This window comes from Anabrus simplex, chromosome 3 (genome assembly GCF_040414725.1).
Source record: "Anabrus simplex isolate iqAnaSimp1 chromosome 3, ASM4041472v1, whole genome shotgun sequence".
NCBI classification, from domain to species: domain Eukaryota; kingdom Metazoa; phylum Arthropoda; class Insecta; order Orthoptera; family Tettigoniidae; genus Anabrus; species Anabrus simplex.
Genome location: NC_090267.1, coordinates 199,615,319 through 199,637,212, shown reverse-complemented (window position 1 = coordinate 199,637,212; position 21,894 = coordinate 199,615,319). Strand labels below are relative to the sequence as shown.

The 21,894-nt window shown below is 39.7% G+C and overlaps 1 protein-coding gene across 5 annotated transcripts in view; it reads right to left on the bottom strand.

Annotated features, from left to right (window-relative positions):
• LOC136866145 (UDP-glucosyltransferase 2) overlaps positions 1–21,894 on the bottom strand; it is a 117,148-nt gene that overhangs the window by 50,488 nt on the left and 44,766 nt on the right. For all 5 annotated transcript variants that reach the window (XM_067142848.2, XM_067142850.2, XM_067142847.2 and 2 more), the window contains one exon: positions 10,513–10,975. In XM_067142848.2, coding sequence (XP_066998949.2) covers positions 10,513–10,975 — 463 coding nt within the window. The remainder of the gene's footprint in view (positions 1–10,512; positions 10,976–21,894) is intronic.

The following is a 21,894-nucleotide window of genomic DNA, read 5'->3' as shown; positions in this document are numbered from 1 at the left end:
ATTTGAGAGGCATCTTCAAACTCAGAAATCTTAAATTAGGAAACCAACGAGGAAAATAATTTGCCCAACAAATTTCACGAAAATGAATGTAGCAGGAGCTAAAAATATTGTATTTTCCCCTGAAACAATCTCTGGTTTGTAAAGTATGGAGGTGGTTTTGTCCCGAGAGCATAAAATACAGTTTAAAATAAGCCATTTGTTTTATGGAGCATTTTATTAAATTGTTCAATGCGCATAACGTCTGCAACACCTCACATGGGACATATTCAGGAACGAGAACAAACGAGCATCTTTTAACCGGGCGAGTTGGTCGTACGGTTAGGGGCGCACGGCTGTGAGCTTGCATCCGGGAGATAGTGGGTTCGAATCCCACTGTCGGCAGCCCTGAAGATGGTTTTCCGTGGTTTCCCATTTTCACACCAGGCAAATGCTGGGGCTGTACCTTAATTAAGGCCACGGCCGCTTCCTTCCAACTCCTAGGCCTTTCCTATCCCATCGTCGCCATAATACCTATCTGTGTCGGTGCGATGTAAAGTCACTAGCAAAAAAAAAAAAAAAAAAACATCTTTTAGTACTGAAGATGAATTCCTCAGTTGGTTAATGATTTCCTGTTATATATTAAGAATTTAAAATGCATTCAGAGAAAGTCCACTGTGGCCTGCGTAAAATACCTCATAAGTATACATTTGCATTATGCATTGATGAGGAACCTAACGAGCTATGACATCGAGCTCTTCTTCAGCTACCTAAGACGCCAAGCGGAATACAATGACATTATGGTTCGTGTGGCAAAAGAAAAAACAGACTGTAAAGGCTGTTTAGAACATATCTGTTCTCCAGCTACTCAAAGTCCAACAGTGTGTCTTATTCGTTTTCAAAATCGTGGAGCCCTCAGATACGTACCGAAAATCGTCTGTGGCACTTCTGCGGTGAACGACGGAATTTGTCACTTCCGCTACGCAGTACTTGTCCCGAAGAGAGTTACTAAAAGGTGTACGTTTATTTTTTCGAAAGACATGTTCAACAGTGAAATTAAATGTGGAAAGTGTAAAGGCGACAAACCACCTCTTTTTCTACTATGAAAATTTCTGAGACCTCTGTTAGACAACATTGCTTTGAGCCACTCAAGTAGAAGAGAGAAAGTTTGAAACTTGATAAGAAGCCCCTCAGAAGGAAAGTTTTGAAACTTCAGTGACATATCCAAGCCAATGCAGCACCGCTCTATAAATAAAGTACTGTCAATACTCGCAAAAACATTCAGTCCTTTTTATTTAGGATATAATTTACTTATTGACATATACTCGCAAAAACATTCAGTCCTTTTTATTTAGGATATAATTTACTTATTGACATATACGGCCATGCGAATACAAGGGGGCAAGACCGCGATTCTAGCGGCTGAATGGTGAACTAGGAAGCAACCTGTTTCCACGAGTGCATTTCAAGGCCTTGTATTATAGCGTAGGCAACGAAAAATACAGATCATTAGGGAATGGAGAACGATGCTACCACCAGGAGCTGGTCTGAAGCTTGGGTACAAGAGAGACAGCCTCATTGTCCAATGCCTAGCCTTTTCCGATAACCACATTCTACTGGCGAACAATATAGAGGAGGCAACCTACAACTTACAGAGTTTTTATAGTGTAGCGGTTAAGACTGGTTTGAAGATCAGCATCCAGAAGACTGAATTTATGACCAATATCAAAGAGGCTCCTTCTACAATTCCTCTCACAGTGCCTGCAGTTAAGTACTTGGGAGAATGGATCTCTGTGAATCAGAGTAAGAACCTAACCATAGATGCCAGATGTACCAAGTTTGAAAGGGCTTATCACTCCTGTCGTAGTAGGCCCCTATCTATTCATCTAAGTGCCTCTCCAAGAACCTCAAACTCAGATACTACAACTCGGTCGTCAAACCATCTGTTCTGTATGCTTCTGAGTGCCTTGTAATGTCATAACCTATGAATTTCATTATGGTCCGTATTGACAATTGATCACTATCAAAGGTTAGGAAGGGTCCACCTATTCAATACTAACCTTTGATAGTGCCTTGTAATGGCCAGGAAGGGCCCACTCAGAAAGCTGCATTTTAAAGAGAAGAAGCTCCTGAAGAGGATATTAGGACCAATCAGAGAGGAAGGAGGTATTTACAGAATCCGCCATAATGATGAACTGTATGAACACCAGGAGGACATTGTCACGTCTATAAGGAAAATACGTCTGACATTTCATGGACACTTGGCCCGACTAGTCAAGTACAATATGGCCTGCCATTCATTACTTTGCTTTAGAATTATTCTTAGCGTATTTATTAGATCAACGCAGCTGCGTTGTCTACGGAAACCAGCTTGTTCTTTTCTATGACGCTGCTCAATTGAGTCCTTTACTCTGTTTAGAATTATTCTAGAGAGAATTTTACTTGGTATGCTCAGTAGTGTTATTCCTCTCCAATTCTTACACACTGTGGTGTCACCTTTTTTGGGGAGTTTCATGATCAAGCCCTCTTTCCAATCAGCTGGAATTTTCTCTTCTTTCCATATTTCCCCCAGTAATGGTAGCAGCAAATTAATGGTGACCTCTTCTTCCACTTTTAGTATTTCTGGATCTATATTATCTATACCTGCTGCTTTATCATTCTTTAATTGTTTCAATGCTAACCTAACTTCATGCTTTGTTGGGGGATCTAGCTTTATTCTTGACTATCTAAGCGTTCATTTCTTGAATTTCCTGCTCATTTCCATTATCTTTGTTTAAAATTTATAAAAAAATACTCTTGGCATCTTCTCAATTGTTCTTCTTGTGATAACAGCATATTTCCTTGCTTATCCCTCACTGGTTTACTCTTCCTATAACCTCCTCTTGACAACTTCCTTGTAATAGTATAGAGTTGTTTCACATCACCCTTCTTCTCAGCTTCCTCTGCAATTTGTGCCTGCTGGTCAATCCATCTTCTTTTATCGCTTCTCACACTCCTTTTAACCATTTTGTCAATTTCCAAATATTTCCTTTGGGCTTCTGACTTCTGCTGTCTTGTTCTGCTTTGGTTTACTATAGCTTTTGCCTCTTTTCGTTTTTCAGTTCAGTCCCATGTTTCTTCAGACATCCAGTCTTTCTGTTGATAGTTCCTATAACCAATTACTTTTTCACACGTTTGTATGTAAGTGTTCTTAACATTTTCCCAAGTTCTTTCCACAGTCAACTCTTTCTCTTTATCGAGATTTGAAAGGACTTAAAACCGATTTTTCAACTCCAGATTAAATTCTTTCCTCCTCTTTTCACTGTTCAACCTTTGTTTGTTGAACCTCTTTTTTCTTGTTTCAAACTTCTTCGATGCAGCCTTTATTTTCAATTTGAACTCAACTACTACTAGATGATGATCACTACCAACATCAGCTCCTCTTCTATTCCTCACATCTGTCAATGATCTTCTAAATTTCTTGCTAATAGCTACATGGTCGATCTGATTTTATATTTTGTGATCTGGCGATACCCATGTAACCTTATGACACCTTTTGTGGGGAAAGATTGTCCCTCCAATCACCATTTCCTGGCTGGAACACAAATTTACAAATCTCTCTCCATTATCATTCATTTCATCTAATCCATGTTTCCATATCACATGCTCTAGTCCCTCATTATTTGATCCAATCTTCGCATTCATATCACCCATAATAATAGCAATATCTCTTTTATTTATATTCTTCATAGTTTCATTCAACTGATGATAAAATTGATCTTTAATGTTGGCATCAGATACTTCTGTTGGTGCGTAACAAACTATTATTGATACATTTCGAATTTTACCTTGAAATCTAGCTGTCATCATTCTGTCTGAGATCGGACTCCATTCAATTAAACTGTTCTTGGATGTCCTATTTAGCAACATACCCACTCCATTTCTCCGTTCAGCATCCTCCGCAGACTGTCCGGAAATAAATAAATGCATTCCCATTTTGCGTCATGATCTCCCCAAAATCACACCTCCTCACTTCACTTAAACCAAGAATTTCTAAGCCATAATTTTGGATCTCTTTCTCAACCTGCTTTAGTTTACCTTCTTCCGTCAAAGTTCTAACATTCCAACAACCAATTCTCATTTTCCGTTTTGGGCCAAAGTTTGTCATCGAGGTATCCATCCGGTTTCGTTTCACTTCAGTTTCTTAATAAGTGGATTTAAGATGTGCGAGTTATTAGCCTCCAAGCCTGCCGTTTTCTGTAGGGGTTGTCTCCCTTAGCCTTTGAAGATCCCTGTTCACCACAAGGCAGTGGTTTCCCCCATTTCTTCAACCCCAAGGGAAAAGGGTTGCCTCGTCTGTCAGATTTGCCGTTCCAAAGGTCTCCTTCTCCGCCGCATCTGCCAATGAGGACTTCACCAGAGCCCCATTAGCCGTCACTTTTCAGGGTTCCTGAAGGGCCTTCACAGCTACCGTAGCGGTCCTGGGCACACACAGTCCCCGCTGTACATCACCCCTACAGGCAATCCCCTACTTCATGCCGTTGCCCACCTCCTACGACGTGGACGAGGGGTTGGACATTCATAGACTTTGAAAGAGCATTTGATTCAGTAAATAGGACCGTAATGTGGAAGACATTGGTGAAATATGGAGTACCGGATAAGATCTTGAATCTCATGAAGGCAATGTATGAAGGGTATAGATGTAAAGTAGTACATGAGGGAAAACTCTCAGATTATGTGAATGTCACAAGTGGAGTTCGCCTGGGATGCGTTCTTTCACCAACATTTTTTAGTGGTGCTCAATAGTGTTATGAGAAATATGTTGGGTGGAAGGAAAAGAGGAATACAATGGGGAATGGGGGAAAGATTGGAAGATTTAGAATTTGCAGATGATATTTGTCTTTTGTCTTCAATAATTAGTGATATGAAACACAATTAGAAGGATTGGGGAAGGAAGCAGAGGCTGCAGGACTCAATATAAATGTTGTTAAGACCAAGAAAATGAGAGTAAATGCTAAAATTGATGAAAGATTGTTTGTGGCAGGAGAAGAGATTGAAGGGGTTAAAACATTTACCTACTTGGGAAGTGTAGTGACAAGAGAAGGAGGAGCGGAAGAGGATGTGAGAGCCAGAAAAAGGAAAGCAAATGGAGCCTTCATGCAGCTGTATACAGTATAGAAGAATAACAACATTTGAAGGAAAACGAAAATAAAACTTTACAGTACAAATATTAAGTCAGTCCTGCTGCTATATGCTTGTGAAATTTGGAAGGTTACACGAACTATCACTAACCTCTTGCAGACATTTATAAACCGTTGTTTACGGCGTGTCATAAACATCAGATGGCCTGAAATTATATCCAATGACGAGCTATAGAGAACAACAAACCAAGTTCCAGTCGCAGTTGTAATCAAGAGGAGGAAATGGAAATGGATAGGTCATACTTTGAGGAAGCCAGCGGGATCTATAGAATGCACAGCATTGGAATGGAATCCGCAAGGGGCACGGAGGAGAGGTCGTCCTAGGAAGACATGGAAGAGAACTGTAGAGGAGGAGGCTCTTGAAGCAGGGAAGACTTGGAAAGAAGTTAAAGCATTGGCAAGTCGACGACCACAATGGAGACTTTTCACGGATGCCCTATGTTCCAGTGGGAACGAGGGAAATTAATTCAAGTAAGTGGCCCGACTGGACCCCGAAAGACTCACCAACAGGATATTCACAGTAATAGGAAGAGGCAAGGCTTCTAAGAAAGAATGGATCACGTCAGTTGTTGGATATGGAACATCTAGATATCCCACTGAGACAAACTCATGACCGACTACTGTTCCGTCAAGCCATCCGACAGGGAGTTTTCCCAACGTCCCTTACAAGTAAGAAGACTACAGGAACTAAACGGACAGAGGAGTGAAAGCTGGTTCATAGTCAGCAAATGAAGGAGTATTGGAAGAAGAAGAAAGCAACGAATTTACCAAAGAGTAGATACGAGCCCCTGGTGCTCAGTAGGTTTAAGCGACAAGGAAGAAGATGTATGAATGATGTTCGGTTCCTTGGCTAAATTGTCAACCTACTGGCCTTCGGTTTAGAGGGCCTTGTGTTCGATTCCCAGTGCGGCCGGACATTTTAATTCTGTACAGTATGGTTTGTGTTTTTTTCCACACTCCCCTCTTCATATTCATACAACACATCACACTACCAACCACTACAAAACACGCAATAGTGAACGTAAGCCTACACATAGGGTTGCATGGAAGATTTCACTATATAAATTATACAAATTTTGACTTCCTTCTTAACAAATTATATAACTATATGGAACTTAAAATGTGACGAATGTAGCAATAGAGCTGAGAAGAGAAATGCATGGTCTCAAAGCAATGACCATCTCAGTTCAACTACCTCAAAGTTAAGGCTAATTTTTCTTTAGCCGGTTTTGCCTTTTTTTTTAACTTGGTATCCATTCCATAATATATTCTTTCATTCTTTCGAATATTACATGTAACAAGCTTTAACAGCTTCATTCTTCTAATAATAATAATCATCCCATATTGACTACATATTAAATAGTGAATATTTAAGATATTATAAACAAGAGGTCCACCTATTCAGTACAATTTATAATTTATTATATTTAGTACATGTTTCGTCCCCTAAGGGACATCATCAGTTATAATAAATTAACATTAATATATCAGAACACAAAATAGATATTATTAAAACTCGCAAGACACATTAAAAAACCGGGCGAGTTGGCCGTGCGCGTAGAGGCGCGCGGCTGTGAGCTTGCATCCGGGAGAGCGTGGGTTCGAGCCCCACTGTCGGCAGCCCTGAAGATGGTTTCCCGTGGTTTCCCATTTTCACACCAGGAAAATGCTGGGGCTGTACCTTAATTAATGCCACGGCCGCTTCCTTCCAACTCCTAGGCCTTTCCCATCCCATCGTCGCCATAAGACCTATCTGTGTCGGTGCGACGTAAAGCAACTAGCAAAAAAAAGACCACATTAAAAAACGTTGATGTATGGTACGACATTTAAAATACAACCTTAGCAAATTAAGTTAAAATTATAAGTCATATGATTGATAAAAACAGTTGAATTGTCCATTAAACTCTTGATGATGTTCTTGGGAATAACAGTTGCTAAGACTGTATTTTAAATGTCGTACCATTTGGTACATCAATGTTTTTTAATGTGTCTTGCCAATTTTAATAATATCTATTTTGTATTCTGATATATTAATGTTAATTTATTATAACTGATGATGTCCCTTAGGGGATGAAGCATGTACTAAATATAATAAATTATAAATTGTATTGATTAGGCGGGCCTCGTGTTTATAATATTTAAGTTTATCTTAAATACTCACTATTTGATATTTATTCTTTCGAAGAGTTCATCAAAAGGTTTCTTTGGCATCCTGAAGTAACTAATAAACTTGGTCATCACATAAATAATAATCGAAGAATTGATAGAAAAGTCCATTTTCCAAATGATCTTTCAGCATAGGATGTGAATGAAATCAACAACGTTCTCTTTCTTTCTTTCTTTCTTTCTTTCTTTCTTTTCGAAAATAACAAGGGGCAAGAAGAGGATGAAAACTGACAGTAGGCCGTGGAAGGCGGCTAAGTAGCGCGGCGGGCTACCACTCGGCGACAGGAATTCATATGAGCTACTCTGTAGCCGATTCCGGTCGCCTTGTGTAAAGTTGTCCTAAAAGGCATGATTCTCTGAGTTGCTGTTATGATAATCTTGTATCTTCAAACAAATTAAAAACACTAAATCAATATATAAGTTTACTGTTTTCTTTTCTTCTGATAGGCAATGCATTACATTACAGTGTCGTGGCACCGTGTTTCAGAACTTACAGTTCGAAAGTGTTTCCGAAAAGCTGGATTTAGATGTAGTTTTGATGATGATTGTCATATCATCGATGGTAACGGTGATGCTCCTAATAATGATGGCGAATGGAGGAAACTAGAAGAGGAGGCATTCGACGATAACATAAATGTTGACGCTAACCTTGTCACTGCAGAAGCCATGACTATCTCCGAGATTGCTGAAGACGCACAAAGGGTCTGAGTAAGGCCTTTAATCATGATGACGATGATACCAATGACCTGCAACATACTTCAGTAAACTTTAATGATGCTATCAATGCTCTATGGATTATAAAACATTTTGTGACGCGCCATAACGTTTCTGAGGAAATAATGGCCGAATTGTACCGGTTTGAGAATACTGTTCATGCCGTTGCTGCGGTCAAAGAAAAAAACAAGATAACGGACCACTTTATTCCGTAAAGTGACTCTTTATCCTCTCTTTATATTTTTTTGTTATTTGGGTGCATTTCTTTTGTGTTTATATTGTTTCATATTTCCATATATACTTTGGAATATAACTCAGCTTCATATATACAGAATTTGATTTAAGCGTTTTTCACACTTATACGTTTTTTTCTTCGGTCCCCTGGAAAACGTATAAACAACGTTTTACTGCACTTTCTGTGAAAAGGTGTAGAATTACCCACCATAAAGTGCCCAATGAATATGTTTCAGTAAAATCAAAGAATGTGTTTGGTGGTGTAATGTAGTATATTGAATCATTAGTGTCTAAAAGAAGACACCTTAAACATAGTGATGAAAAACACAGTGAATATGTTAGAGCGCAGGTTTTCAGGTGACAGTTTAACTATTCATGTATTTTTTAAAGAAAATATTGATTTTGTGCTATTCTGTGTCAGTCGGCAAACACAAATATCTTGGGTCAGATACATAAATAAATGAACAGATCTAGTTTCTAGCTACAAATGACAACAGTCACAGGAACAGTAAGAATACATTATTACTAGCTGCTTCTCTGTATGTCCATTTACCGTCACCATATTATGATGCTATAATATGAGTGGTTATCTTTATTTCCCAAACTCATTCAATGTAAGATAGTTAATTGGTATGTTTGATTTAAATAGTTTAAATGCAGATGGTAGTGTAGAGTATTTGCAGAGTAAGATTTGTTGGAATATGATTAAGAATATTTTTTGAAATATCACAAACTTGTGGTAAATGTGCTCCTGGATGAAATTTACATTGAGCCTCATTTAACATTAAAGGTGCCAGTGAGACTGATAGTAATGATGTTGGTAAAACGGCTCAGGTTTTTATTACGGGACACATTGCTATTGGTAGGCTAAAATTTCACAATTCTGATTGTTTACAATGATTACTGAACGATATTTATGAGATTGTGGTCCTAAATGTTCGAGGTTTTGGGAGAAATATTGAAATTATTGCGCAAAATAGGAGTCACTATCTTTCTCTGGTTGGAGACCGTTAGCTAGCCCTAACACTGTGCATTAGTTTTTCTTTTATTACATATTTCATAACTTGGAGACTGTCTAGCCCTTGTACAATGCAAAACAGGGATAGTAGCATATTTTACGTCATGGAGCGCCTATTCCAAACCTACGCTCGAATAATTATAATACCAAACATTCGTACAGACCCCGCACTGACAAAGATTATCAGACCATTTCTACACTCACTAGAGCATGGGGCTGATGACCACAGATGTCCCAATCCCCTAAAGGATGTAACAGCAGTAGAACCCACATTAACACCGACTATTTGATACCCGAGATTGATGACCAAGAGTGTCTGAAGACCCTCAAACGGAAAGAAAATACTAACAATTTATCATGGACAGGCTGCCCATTCTCATAAACAAAACGTTTGGCAGGAATGGTGCGTAACATGGCTGTTATTGAAGCAAAGCTCTCCATTCGTAACAACGAGGCTCTAAATATGTCGTATTCCTTTGCTGAAGAAAGTAACTTCTGAGGATTTCTAAAAGGCTTATGTACTCTGTATAGGTTTGACACATCATTCTCGATTGCTACTAGAGATAGGTATCTGTACTCATATCTCAACGCCCTATATATATATATTTATCTATTAATGTTTACGGAAGGTCTGCTAAATGCACTCTTGCCTTAGCTTCATACGATTATCTTCTCTTTAAGACACACTGAAGTATACAATGATACCGATACTGATATCATAACTTTGAAATGAAATGGCGTATGGCTTTTAGTGCCGGGAGATCCCAGGACGGATTCGGCTTGCCAGGTGCAGGTCTTTTGATTTGACTCCCGTAGGCGACCTGCGCTTGTGATGAGGATGGAATTATGATGAAGACAACACATACACCCAGCCCCATGCCGGGGAAATTAACCAATGATGGTTCAAATTCCCGACCATGCCGGGAATCGAACCCGGGACCCCTGTTACCAAAGGCCAGCACGCTAACCATTTAGCCATGGAGCCGGACATCATAACTTTTAATGACATGATATATTGATCACAGCCACGGAGCATTACATAGAAACCGAACTACAGGAATGGAGTTTTTAAATTAAAAATGCATATTCATTGGCCAGGATTTAAACCAGGACTGCCTTAGTGAGAAGCCACTGATGTTATAACTCAGCAACCACGTCGCAAAATGTAGAATGTCTAATCGCTTGTCCAAAGTCACTCTTTAAATGTCATCAGTTAATTCTTACCTGAGGTAATGGGCTAGTTGATTGTTTTAAATGTAATCCTGTGATCTGCACCACATTGGGCAGAAGTGGTCGAGGATAATCCAAGGACCAATGGTTGTAGACAAGAAGAAGACTCTTATTCCTCTCGGTCTCAGCTACTGGAGGAGGTGCTGAGCCGAAGTGCTTCCTCATGACCTTTTCGTGGGCTGGCATCAACTCGTAGTTCCAAAAATAGTTTATCCACAATTTAAACCAAGTGTTGTACATTCTTTCCAAGAAAGTCATGTGGTCCGAGAATGGATTACCCCAGTCAGGACTGTACGCTGGATGATCAGGATTTCCAATTGCCCACAGGCTGCCGCTAAGAGATCCCAAGGAGAAGACGCCGATGAGGGGAGGGGAACCCACTTTGTGATAAAGACCAAAGTAGCACTGGTACCCATGAGGCTCATAAATCACCAAATCAAACGTCTCGTTGTTTGTCCTATAACAGATAAAAGATACAACTTAAGTTGTGTGGTTAAAAAAGGGAATACTGGAATGTTTTCAAAGAGTAACATAAACGTTTGAGGCGCAATCAAATGACGCTCGTCCAGGTCTATTTGTTAATAAAACCAATACATTGAAATTACAAGATAAACACAAACCTAAATAGCAATGTTTAAGAAATAAAAATGCTCCATCATCTTAGGAGAAAATGTCACCCTGTGAATTTAGACACACATTCCACTGCTTCAGCAAATATTGGATACCTTCACAAACGAACGATCATGATTACTGCTTGGATCATTCCAGCACCACAGACTTGAGTTCATTTCTTTGTGGAAGGTTTGCCCTCCGGAAATTTCTCAGGACTAGAACAAGTGGAAGTCACTAGGTAACAGTTCAGGACTGTAAAATGGATGTAAAGAACCTCCCACTGTTTCTTCATTGATACCTCTTGGCGCACGAGACGGAAAGAGTAAACAAAGGCAAACGTGACAAAGACAAAATATCCATTTACAGAGATAAAAATAAATAAAGCTAAGACGATGTGTTTCGAGAAAGATGAATTGAGTAAAGTTACATTGCAGGAAAGACAGACAAACGACTTTAAATTCGCAGGCCTCTACATCTAACATAAGAATGTCAGAAGACGCGGAGTAAAAGAGACAGGTTTAGTTAATCATATGGGAAGAGGCAATCATGGCTCCCCTTCACAATCTTTCAGCAGTAGGCCAGTTACTTAGTACAATGAAAAACAAATCGCCTTTTGCTAGAAAAGTGGTGCAGGCTTCGGACAGTACAGAACGGATGTTATCCAGTCAAGTTTAAAATCTTCTACGTTATGGCCCAAAATTAAGAATTAACTTCACTGAATGGTTTCTAAATCTCGAAAACTGAAAACTAGGCCAAATGGCACTATTAACATTCAACAAAACAGTATTTCAAAAAATATTTTACGATATTCACTTGGTTCTTCTTTTCATCCAAGTCAGAGTACAATGTTTACCAAAATAGCATTCTTTTTGCCCAAGAAATGAACAAGTTAACATCATCAACTGATAGGTTCTGAATAGTTCGGGATCTCTGGACACGATGTTTGAAGGGAAATTAGCTTATGAAAAGCCATGTCTCCACCAACGATCATGCTCAATTAAATCCAGCATTTCCAACTGTAGCCCGACAACGTAATTTCCATTGCAGCAAACTTATTCGCAGAGCTAGCTTGTCTATCTTGTCGCACTCCTCCTGACAGGCTTTCCAGAGGCCATTGATAGTGCGTGGACGTCTATTTCCTAAGGCTCTTTTTAGGAGTCCAAATGCAGAGAAGTCCATGGGTGACCCACTGGGTGCCTTCACCGGAATCTCAGCAAAAGGAATTGTACAGATTCCAGTTTCCACCTCCATTCTCTCTAAGAACAGACGAGTCGAACGAGAGGTGTGGTTGGATGCTTTATCTTGATGTACCCGTGCCTGTTTTTTTACCCTCCCATAACAGTGCTGGGATATCTGTGTTTTGAATGGACGTTAAAACCTCTTGATGAGAGCAGGTAGAGTTCACCTTAACATTATTAGCGACACGGCTAATGATTAACTTGCGACTGTAGCAGTATCCAGCGATGATCAGGAAACCCCTTGGAAAACTTTCCTGGCATTCTTTATACAATTATATAGATGTTGATTCCCATAGGGAACTTTAAATATTTGTCCTGAATGAGTAAATTTATAATACCAATGTAATGGTCCGTTATTGGACATTATAAATTCTCCAGCTAACTCATTCTTGGTTGCCTCCGTTTCGCACTCGTGTGCTAAGTTGGGCTCGTCAGTTGGGACTTACCACACCTCCCAAGACGCAAGGCTAGTGCATACCGTGGAGGCCACTGCACAGGCTACTTGAAGCCACCAGCAGTGCCAATGAACTATGAGAGCTATGTCTCATTTCCAAAAATTGATGCCTGCCTGGTCATCAGATGATATAGATGTTGATTCCCATAGGGAACTTAAAATATTTGTCCTGAATGAGTAAATATATAATACCAATGTAATGGTCCGTTATTGGACATTATAAATTTTCCAGCTAACTCATTCTTGGTTGCCTGCGTTTCACCCTCGTGTGCCAAGTTGGGCTCGTCAGTTGAGACTTAGCACACCTCCCAAGACGCAAGGCTAGTGCATACCTTGGAGGCTATCTATCTATGAATGCTTTCATTCCCCGCCCCTAGAGAATGACGCTCTCTCTCGGGCCAAGAGAGGTGAAGATAACTGAGTGATGCGATAAATGAAGAAGGTGGGTAAGTGATTTGACGGATTGCATGAGGGGGAAGATTGGGTCTCTTGACTGTAGTGACAGGAAGGAGAGAGGGTTTGCTTGGGAGTGAAGTTTTAGAGCAGGATACCAGGATGCAAATGGAGGGTTAGGAGGTGCAGCGACGTTGTGATGTTGAGGATGGAGGATGTTAAGGCTCGTAGGATTTGAAGCATCGAAGGTGGATAGCGGATGTAATTAGGTGGGGGAAGGGGTGGACTGACGAATTAGCGAGGTTGAAAAGAAGTGGCTGGCCGGGTGCGACGATGAGAATTGTTGTTGGGATGGCGAACAGGTTGGGGCGGAGAGATGGAGGGTTCCACTTTATGGCGATGACGATAGATGTAAACTCCGTTGTTAATTAGGTGCTGGGCATCGATGGCGCTCGGGACGTGTAGACGAACCATAAAGGTAGGGCCGGATGCGTTCTTACTTCGGAAGACGCGACGAACTGGGACGCCTTCAGCTTGGTGGTGACGGAGAATGGCCCGTTCTGAGAGGGCAGGATCCACACCGCGGATCACACAGCTGGACATGGTGTGACAAGTTGAAGAAGGCTGTATCAGCGATGGTGGTGCGGAGGCTGCTAGTTCATCGGCAGGTGGAGATAACGAAGGCGGTGCTGCGTTTGTAGACCCTGATGATTCAGCTGGTAGGTATTGATGCGGGGGTTGTTCAGAAATGGGGGAGGGAAGGAGGGAAGAACTCATGAGTGGGGAAGGATGGCAGGTGGCAACAGTTGTAATTGGAACATAGGAAGAAAGAGGGGTGGATGTTGTGGTGGTCGTAGTAACGGCAGTGGTGATGGCGGTGGCGGTAGGAGGGGAGAAAGGGAACAATAACAGTTGTTGGGATGACTGTGAAGTGCTTGCTGCGTCGTCAACATGCGGAAGAATTGGTTCCACTCGGTGGTGCTGGCCGTTGAGGTAGACTCCGTTGGCGAGGATGCGTTGAAGGTGGCCTGGCCTGTAGAGTTGTACAAAAACACGACGTATTGGAACGTTGTCTTGCAGTATTCGGGAGACGCTGTCGGCTGCGACGCCTTTCCGTTGGAGTTGTGTTAGGATGGCGTGGTCTTGGAGAGCAGGGTCAACGTCAAGGATCACATAGTTATCCATGATGTTGGGAGGCCGACTTCCAACTTGGTGTCTGGCCGATATGCTTTATTGGGTCGGCTGGGTGCGATGTTAGAGTTGCGGCGTCATCCGGCCGAATCAAAAATAATTTGGGATGAGGTAAGGAGTATACAGTCCACTGTAGAGACAGACGATGTGTGTTCGTGTGTCGCTGATGTGTCGTGATGTGCCTTGGAGGCCACTGCACAGGCTACTTGAAGCCACCAGCAGTGCCAATGCACTATGAGAGCTATGTCTCATTTCAAAAAATTGATGCCTGCCTGGCCATCAGATGATATAGATGTTGATTCCCATAGGGAACTTAAAATATTTGTCCTGAATGAGTAAATTTATAATACCAATGTAATGGTCCATTATTGAACATTATAAATTTTCCAGCTAACTCATTCTTGGTTGCCTGCGTTTCGCCCTCGTGTGCTAAGTTGGGCTCGTCAGTTGGGAATTAGCACACCTTCCAAGACGCAAGGCTAGTGCATACTGTGGAGGCGAAGCGAAGCGAAGACAGGCTTATACCCGGTTTCTGGAATGGTGAGATATCTTTCCGCTAGCTATTGCTTTGTTACAGCTGTCGACTCGATAAATCTTCGCAGCGTTGCACAGCGGAACAGCAGCTAACTTATCGAACTGTCAACTATTGGCTCGTTGATCAAGTTTCATAAATACACACTTGATGCTACCCCTAGTACTGCTTTGTTTTTGTGCATTAGGTGTGTTCCCTAGATCGTCAGGCGCATGCGCACAAGTAATGCCTCGCATTTGAGCTTTCTGTGCAGCTCCTATTATCCCCTCTTTGCCATGCAGCAAGTAATGAGTATTCGACTAGTTCTTGCAGACGTGGGTGTCAGTTTTGTGGTGTTTAAGGACTGTCAGAAGAATTTGACATTGTTTGAGGATTTCTAATGAAATATGCACACGAGTGGCACATGTCACGCGCAATCCAGTTTGCACTGAGCCTTATAAGTATACCGTATCTCTTCCCTGTTATTACAAAATATGAACATTGTTTGATCACAGTATAACGATATATATCGGGTAATTAACACAATTGTATAAGCTGTTAGTTCCTTGTAATGTAATATCGTTAATTAAAAACAATCCCACGATAAGAGTATATGCTCACTGTTAATGCAAGTAGGTCTGCAGTAGGCCTACTAAGATAAATGTGTAATTATTTGTTATACTCAGTTACTGGTACCAGTGCTTTTATGGACACGAATGCAGTCACAGATACAAATATGATAAGACTCAGTAGTACTGAATCTTAAAGGGTATCGTAACTAATAATCGATCAACAGGGGACAATGGAAAATTATTTGTCACAGGACGCAAATTGTCGCCTGTAACCTCTACCAAACCTACGACAGTATATTTGTTTAGCCTCAATCTGTCTTTGAATTCATTTTCACTACTGTATACTTCATTAGAGCATTATGCCGACGATGATATAATCGTGGTCATTCTAGAATGTGGTAGAAGAGGAGAAAGCCATAGAAAATTTTAACTAACACAATGTTAGCTGCTGATACTGAAGTACTGCGCACGCACCCACCAAGATAACAAATAGATATCTCCTGCTCAGGGCCCTCTAAGTTAGTAAGCGATTTGTCGAACCGATAGATGTATCTTACGTTCGTGCAACGCCAAAACACAAGTTAACCATTCGATACCGCAATAGGTTCGATATCTCACGTTCCAGAAACCGGCATAAGACTGCCTCTGTGGTGTAGTGGATAATGTGATTAGCTGCCACCCCCAGAGGCGGGGGTTCGATTCCCGGCTATGCCATGAAATTTGAAAAGTGGTACGAAGGCTGGAACGGGATCCACTCAGCCTCGGGAGGTCAACTAAGTAGAAAGAGGTTCGATTCCCACTTCAGCCATCCTCGAAGTGGTTTTCCATGGTTTCCCACTTCTCCTCCAGGCAAATACCAGGATGGTACCTAACTTCCTTCCTTCTTCCTTGTCTATCCATAACAATCTTCCCATCCCCAAAAGACCCTTGTTTAGCATAGCAGGTTAGGCCGCCTGGGCGAGGTACTAGTCTTCATTCCAAGTTGTATTCCCCGACCCAAAGTCTCACGCTCCAGGACACTGACCTTGAGGCGGTTAATCTCTGTATAACTTGACATGACCGGCTACTTGGCTGAATGGTCGATGTGCTGGCCTTTGATTCAGAGGACTCCGAGCTGAGGATTTCAACAGCGTTTGGTTAAATGAATATTTACTTTTCATGGCCGCATTGAACTCGAATTCCTTTGAATTGGCTCACAACCAAGGTCAGTCTAGGAAGGTCAAGAGACAAATGTTACTTATTGAGCCGCCATGTTGATTCTTTACGTGAGCATATCCAAAGGCAAGTGTATTCAAATTTATAGGATTTAGGTACCAAACACTGATATTAAAACAAACAAAGAAGTATTTTTTGTATAGAATTTAACTGAGTATTTATTGTTCATATATGTATATAACTGTATAATTCTTAAACGAAATGAATACGTTCACAGCTATTTGAATAGGAAGATAAGTAACAGAACTTAAATTTCATTTTTGGAGAAACAAGAATCAGCAGAAGTGCTCATATATGCTCGTTTACTTCCACACAACTTGGTCTTACTGTGTTTCTTATTAATATAATCTGTCTAAATACGTAATCTCATAGACAGAAACATACAAATCTGTACAGTGCCTCCATGAAATATTGAACTTAAAGTACTTAAAGACAGTTGTAGTAAATTACCTTTAACACTTTATTTATTAAGAAAGTAGTTACCAGTACTGCCCTTCGAAAAGGTTACTTCAGCATGTTGACAAACACTGAATACCTCTTGAGTTGACTGCATTAAATTATGTTTGCTAACTGTTATTATCCATTCATGAGGTAATTTCTTTGGGTTCTGAGGCAAAAAGAATCTTCATATACTCATCAAAAGTGATGTTCCTAGATACTCTTAACTAGTTTATGGATAACCCATGCAGTTAAATAGTACTAAGTAGTGTTGGTGATGATTTTTGTTTCAAGAAGAAGTACAACGGGTCAACCATCCTCAATTAACACTAATCAGAGGAAAAATATGGAAGGGATCAGACACTTTGAAAAATGAAGGTACCGGCCAGAGAAAAACAAAGACCACGAAGTGTGTGAAAATGAAAGATTCCCTAGGCCTCGAATTCTCTAATACCGTCAGGGTCGGAAAAGAACAACCTCCCTCGGGTACTTAACTCGAAAAGTAAAACACCAATAATATTATTATACAGTTTCTAATACCTTCGTTGCTTTAAAAAAATATCTTTGTTTGGGAGCTTTCCTAAAACGTTTATGGTACCCTCATTTGTTGGACATATGTATTCGTGTGTGGGGACCTTATATATCATTCTCGGCCATTGTTTGCATTGCCGTTAGTTTATGTGCCTGAAGTATGCCTATTTAAAATGCATATTTTGTCATTGTTACGTTGGTCCTTCGATATATCTGATTCGCCCAATAAACCAGTTGAAGTGCGCGCGCATCCAGTCTACTGCTTTGAACTGAGCGATGTGCTTCTCGCTGACTGGAAGCCAATCTGTTCCCAGCTGAGCGCCATGATGGATGCATCTGGAGGAGTTGTTGTGTATAAGACTCGACTGAAAGTTGGCGGAATGGAGTCTGATTCTCCAGGCTAATAACCATGGAAATTGGCCACTGGCCTTAGTTATAGTGTAATTAAATATCTACTGTAGTTTCTATTCATCGTTCTTTTGTATTTGTGTGACCGGAATATCTGAAGGAGGGCAATTCATTGCAAAATGGCCTAGAACGTAAGCTGTTGGATTACCGTATATTACATTGGACACCCAAGGAAGTAAGTACAAGTATCTTCTTAATTGTTTCAAAACTGTCTACTGCTGGTTAATGTGGAGAAGAAGAATGTGTGTAACAAGCAATTTGGGACATCTATTATACTAAATTTTTTTTGGCAACGCTGCTAGTATTATTACGCGTCTATTCCGCAACTGTAATAGAAATTAGGCCTATTGTTTGTGGACATGTCGGCCACTGTTTAATCATTAAATTAAGCTGGAATTTCTTCTGCATCGGACATTTTAATGATATAAATTGTCTTCCAAGTATTAAATTGTAACCTAACGAGATTTTGGTAAAGTTCTATGTCCAAATTATTATAATGGAGTAATCCTGGAAATTGGTATATGCGTGGGTGACAGGCAAATTATTCCATTCCTTTAATTTAACTGAGATTATCGTTGTGATACCTTTTTCTGTTTCTTGAAGTTATTATTATTATTATTATTAATTTAGTTGGTGGATTTCCTTCTACTTTTCTTGGTTCATATTTGTGGTATCCGTTGGACTGTTGTCAATGTTTTGAAAGACGTTGTATGCTAGTACTGTGTTCGTTATGGATCATTATTTAATTACTTAATGGGATGGTTTATTTCCGGTCTTATTCGGCCATTACCCTTTTCCAGAGCCTCCTAAAATTAAAATTTAACAACGGGCATTTAATTCCTCTGTTAATATATGGTTGGAGGAAATGTTAAATTCAAAATATTATAATTATATTATTGTAATATAGTGGTTGCAGGAAACTGGAATTTGTTTCCTCTATTTCTTAAAGATACTTAAGGTTACCCTCCTCAAATTATTCGCGTCCGTGTTTTCGTTCCTTCTTTCTTTCATTATTGCGTGTCATATTTTTATCTTATCTCCGGTACGCTAATTTTGTGTGGGCCTTGCCTATTGTCTTTAAGTGGGATGTTGGCTTCGGTTTTGGGAAGCTGCATGCTTCGTGTGTGTACCATTGTTCGTTTTCTGTGGAATTTTAAGTGTTTCTCTTTATAATTTGTAAATTATTTGAGACATATTTTTAATCGGGTTCGTACGATTTTCTCTTGTGTTCTTTTAACTATTTACGTGTGGTATATTTGGTCGGCTATCGTTGCCTTAAATATTGAGTGTGTTTCCGCGTTTCTGGAATGATTGAAATCCTTGTGTACAGGTTCTGGAAACAAATTTCAGTTTAATGAGATTAATTGTAGTATACCTACTTACAAAGAAAAGCTGACCAGTTGTGTAATTAATATTTAACGCACGGATCCGTTTAAACATTTGTCATTGAGTGATTCTGATGCGAGCTGCAGAGTCCGCTTACTTCTTGGTCCTGTAAGAGTTACTTTAGTGTGTTTTCACGATTTTAATTATTTGAAGAAAAAAAGACGTTTGTCTCCTTTTTCAATGAATTAATAAGGAATTTTTCCTTTTTGGGGTATAAGTTCTTCGACTTACTTATTTTATTACAGCATAAGAATTATTGTTCATTGTTATCTGAGTGTACAATCAATATTTTATCATTTTAAAAATAGATTTGGTTTAATGCGTAATTCAAAGAGATTATTTAACATTCAATTATTTGTTCTTAATTTTGTTTATTTTTCAACATATTACAGAAAGTTATAAATATTTATGTATCATTCATAAATTTGAACTTTTCCCCTAAATTTTAAGTAAAGGTTGATTTATTGGAAATTACGCTTTCATTTAGTAGTTAGTAATGTGGACCTGGCAACACCTCAAGTAGCTAGTTTGATCCAGCCCTTTTCCTTTATGTTCTGTGCCCTCCACGCTGGTTTTGTTAATGCTGCTGCTGCTCGATGGTAAGTATTTTGCTTCTTATGCTATTTATGGGTTTTGTTTATCATTCCTGTTTCCATCTTCATCGGGTTGCAATAACAAATAGTAAAAAAAATCGTCAATTATCAGTTAGCGTCACAATAAAGAAATCCACAACAATACACTTCACACATAATTAACAGGTAATACAAATAGTAAAAGTTAACGTTCAAAATAGTACCCGGCAGCGCATGGAGCAATTTTATACCTGATCTACAGATATTTGTAACGAATGCTGCAGAGCAACATGGGTCCTCTAGTTACAAAGAAATTATTCCTGAAGATTCATATGATTATATGAACGATTCTTTTTAATTATGGGTTCCATTATGTATTTTCTTCTGACATAATTTTGATGATGATATAGATGTTGATTCTCATAGGGAACTTAAAATATTTGTCCTGAATGAGTAAATTTATAATACCAATATAATGGTCCGTTATTGGACATTATAAATTTTCCAGCTAACTCATTCTTGGTTGCCTGCGTTTCGCCATCGTGTGCTAAGTTGGGCTCGTCAGTTGGGACTGTAGTTCCTTATTCCGCGACTTTACATAACGATTTTCATTAAATTCTGTCTACCCATTTCCTCGTGACTTAAGCTGATATGGACTTTGCAACAAAAATCCAAATTCATGAATATAACTATATAACTTTAGTAATGTAGTATTTGTCGATAGGACCACTAATAATACAAATATTTGAGAAATAAATTTTAGGCCTTCCCCTAAACTACCATTCTACTCAGCGTGAATAAAATTATTCATGGCCTAGATTGTAGCGACTTATTTCCAGACTTTGCATACGAATTTTCATTAAGATAATAATTTCGTGTGGCTATTAGTAGCCGAGTGCAGCCCTTGTAAGGCAGACCCTCCGATGAGGGTGGGCGGCATCTGCCATGTGTAGGTAACTGCGTGTTATTGTGGTGGAGGATAGTGTTATGTGTGGTGCGTGAGTTGCAGGGATGTTGGGGACAGCACAAACACCCAGCCCCCGGACCATTGGAATTAACCAATTAAGGTTAAAATCCCCGACCCGGCCGGGAATCGAACCCGGGACCCTCTGAACCGAAGGCCAGTACGCTGACCATTCAGCCAATGAGTCGGACTTCATTAAGATAGGACCACTAATAACATAAACATTTGAGAATTTAAGTTCAGGTCTTCCCCTAAAGTACAATTTCTTTTAGCGCGAATAAGATTATTTATAGCCTAGATTGCAGCGACTTATTTTCCGACTTTGCGTACCGATTTTCATTAAGACAGGACCACTAATAACATAAATATTTGAGATTTAAATTTTAGGCCTTCCCCGAAACTACCATTTCTCTCAGCGTGATTAAAATTATTTATGGCCTAGGTTGTAGCGACTTATTTTCCGACTTTACATACCGATTTCATTAAATTGTCTTCAGCCGTTTTCTCGTGATGCGTGTACATACATACATACATACATACATACAGACAGACAAACAGTGAGACAGACAGACAGAAATAAATTACGGAAAATTAAAAAGTGCATTTCCTTGCTACTATGGACACGATCGATATAGAAATACCATCCTTTTTGAATTCTGAGCAATGTACAGACAAAACTCTTATTATATATATATATAGATAGATATAAATAGATTGTGATATTTTCCTACTTTTAAAGACACCACTCAAACTTATTCGTCTACTGATGTCCACCCACGCCATCTCTCCACTGATAGCTCGTTGATGTCGAAATGTATCTAACATAGTACAGTAGCACAAAGGACTCAGAAGTCAAGTACTGTATACGAGAAGCACGAAATGCCTCTTCTT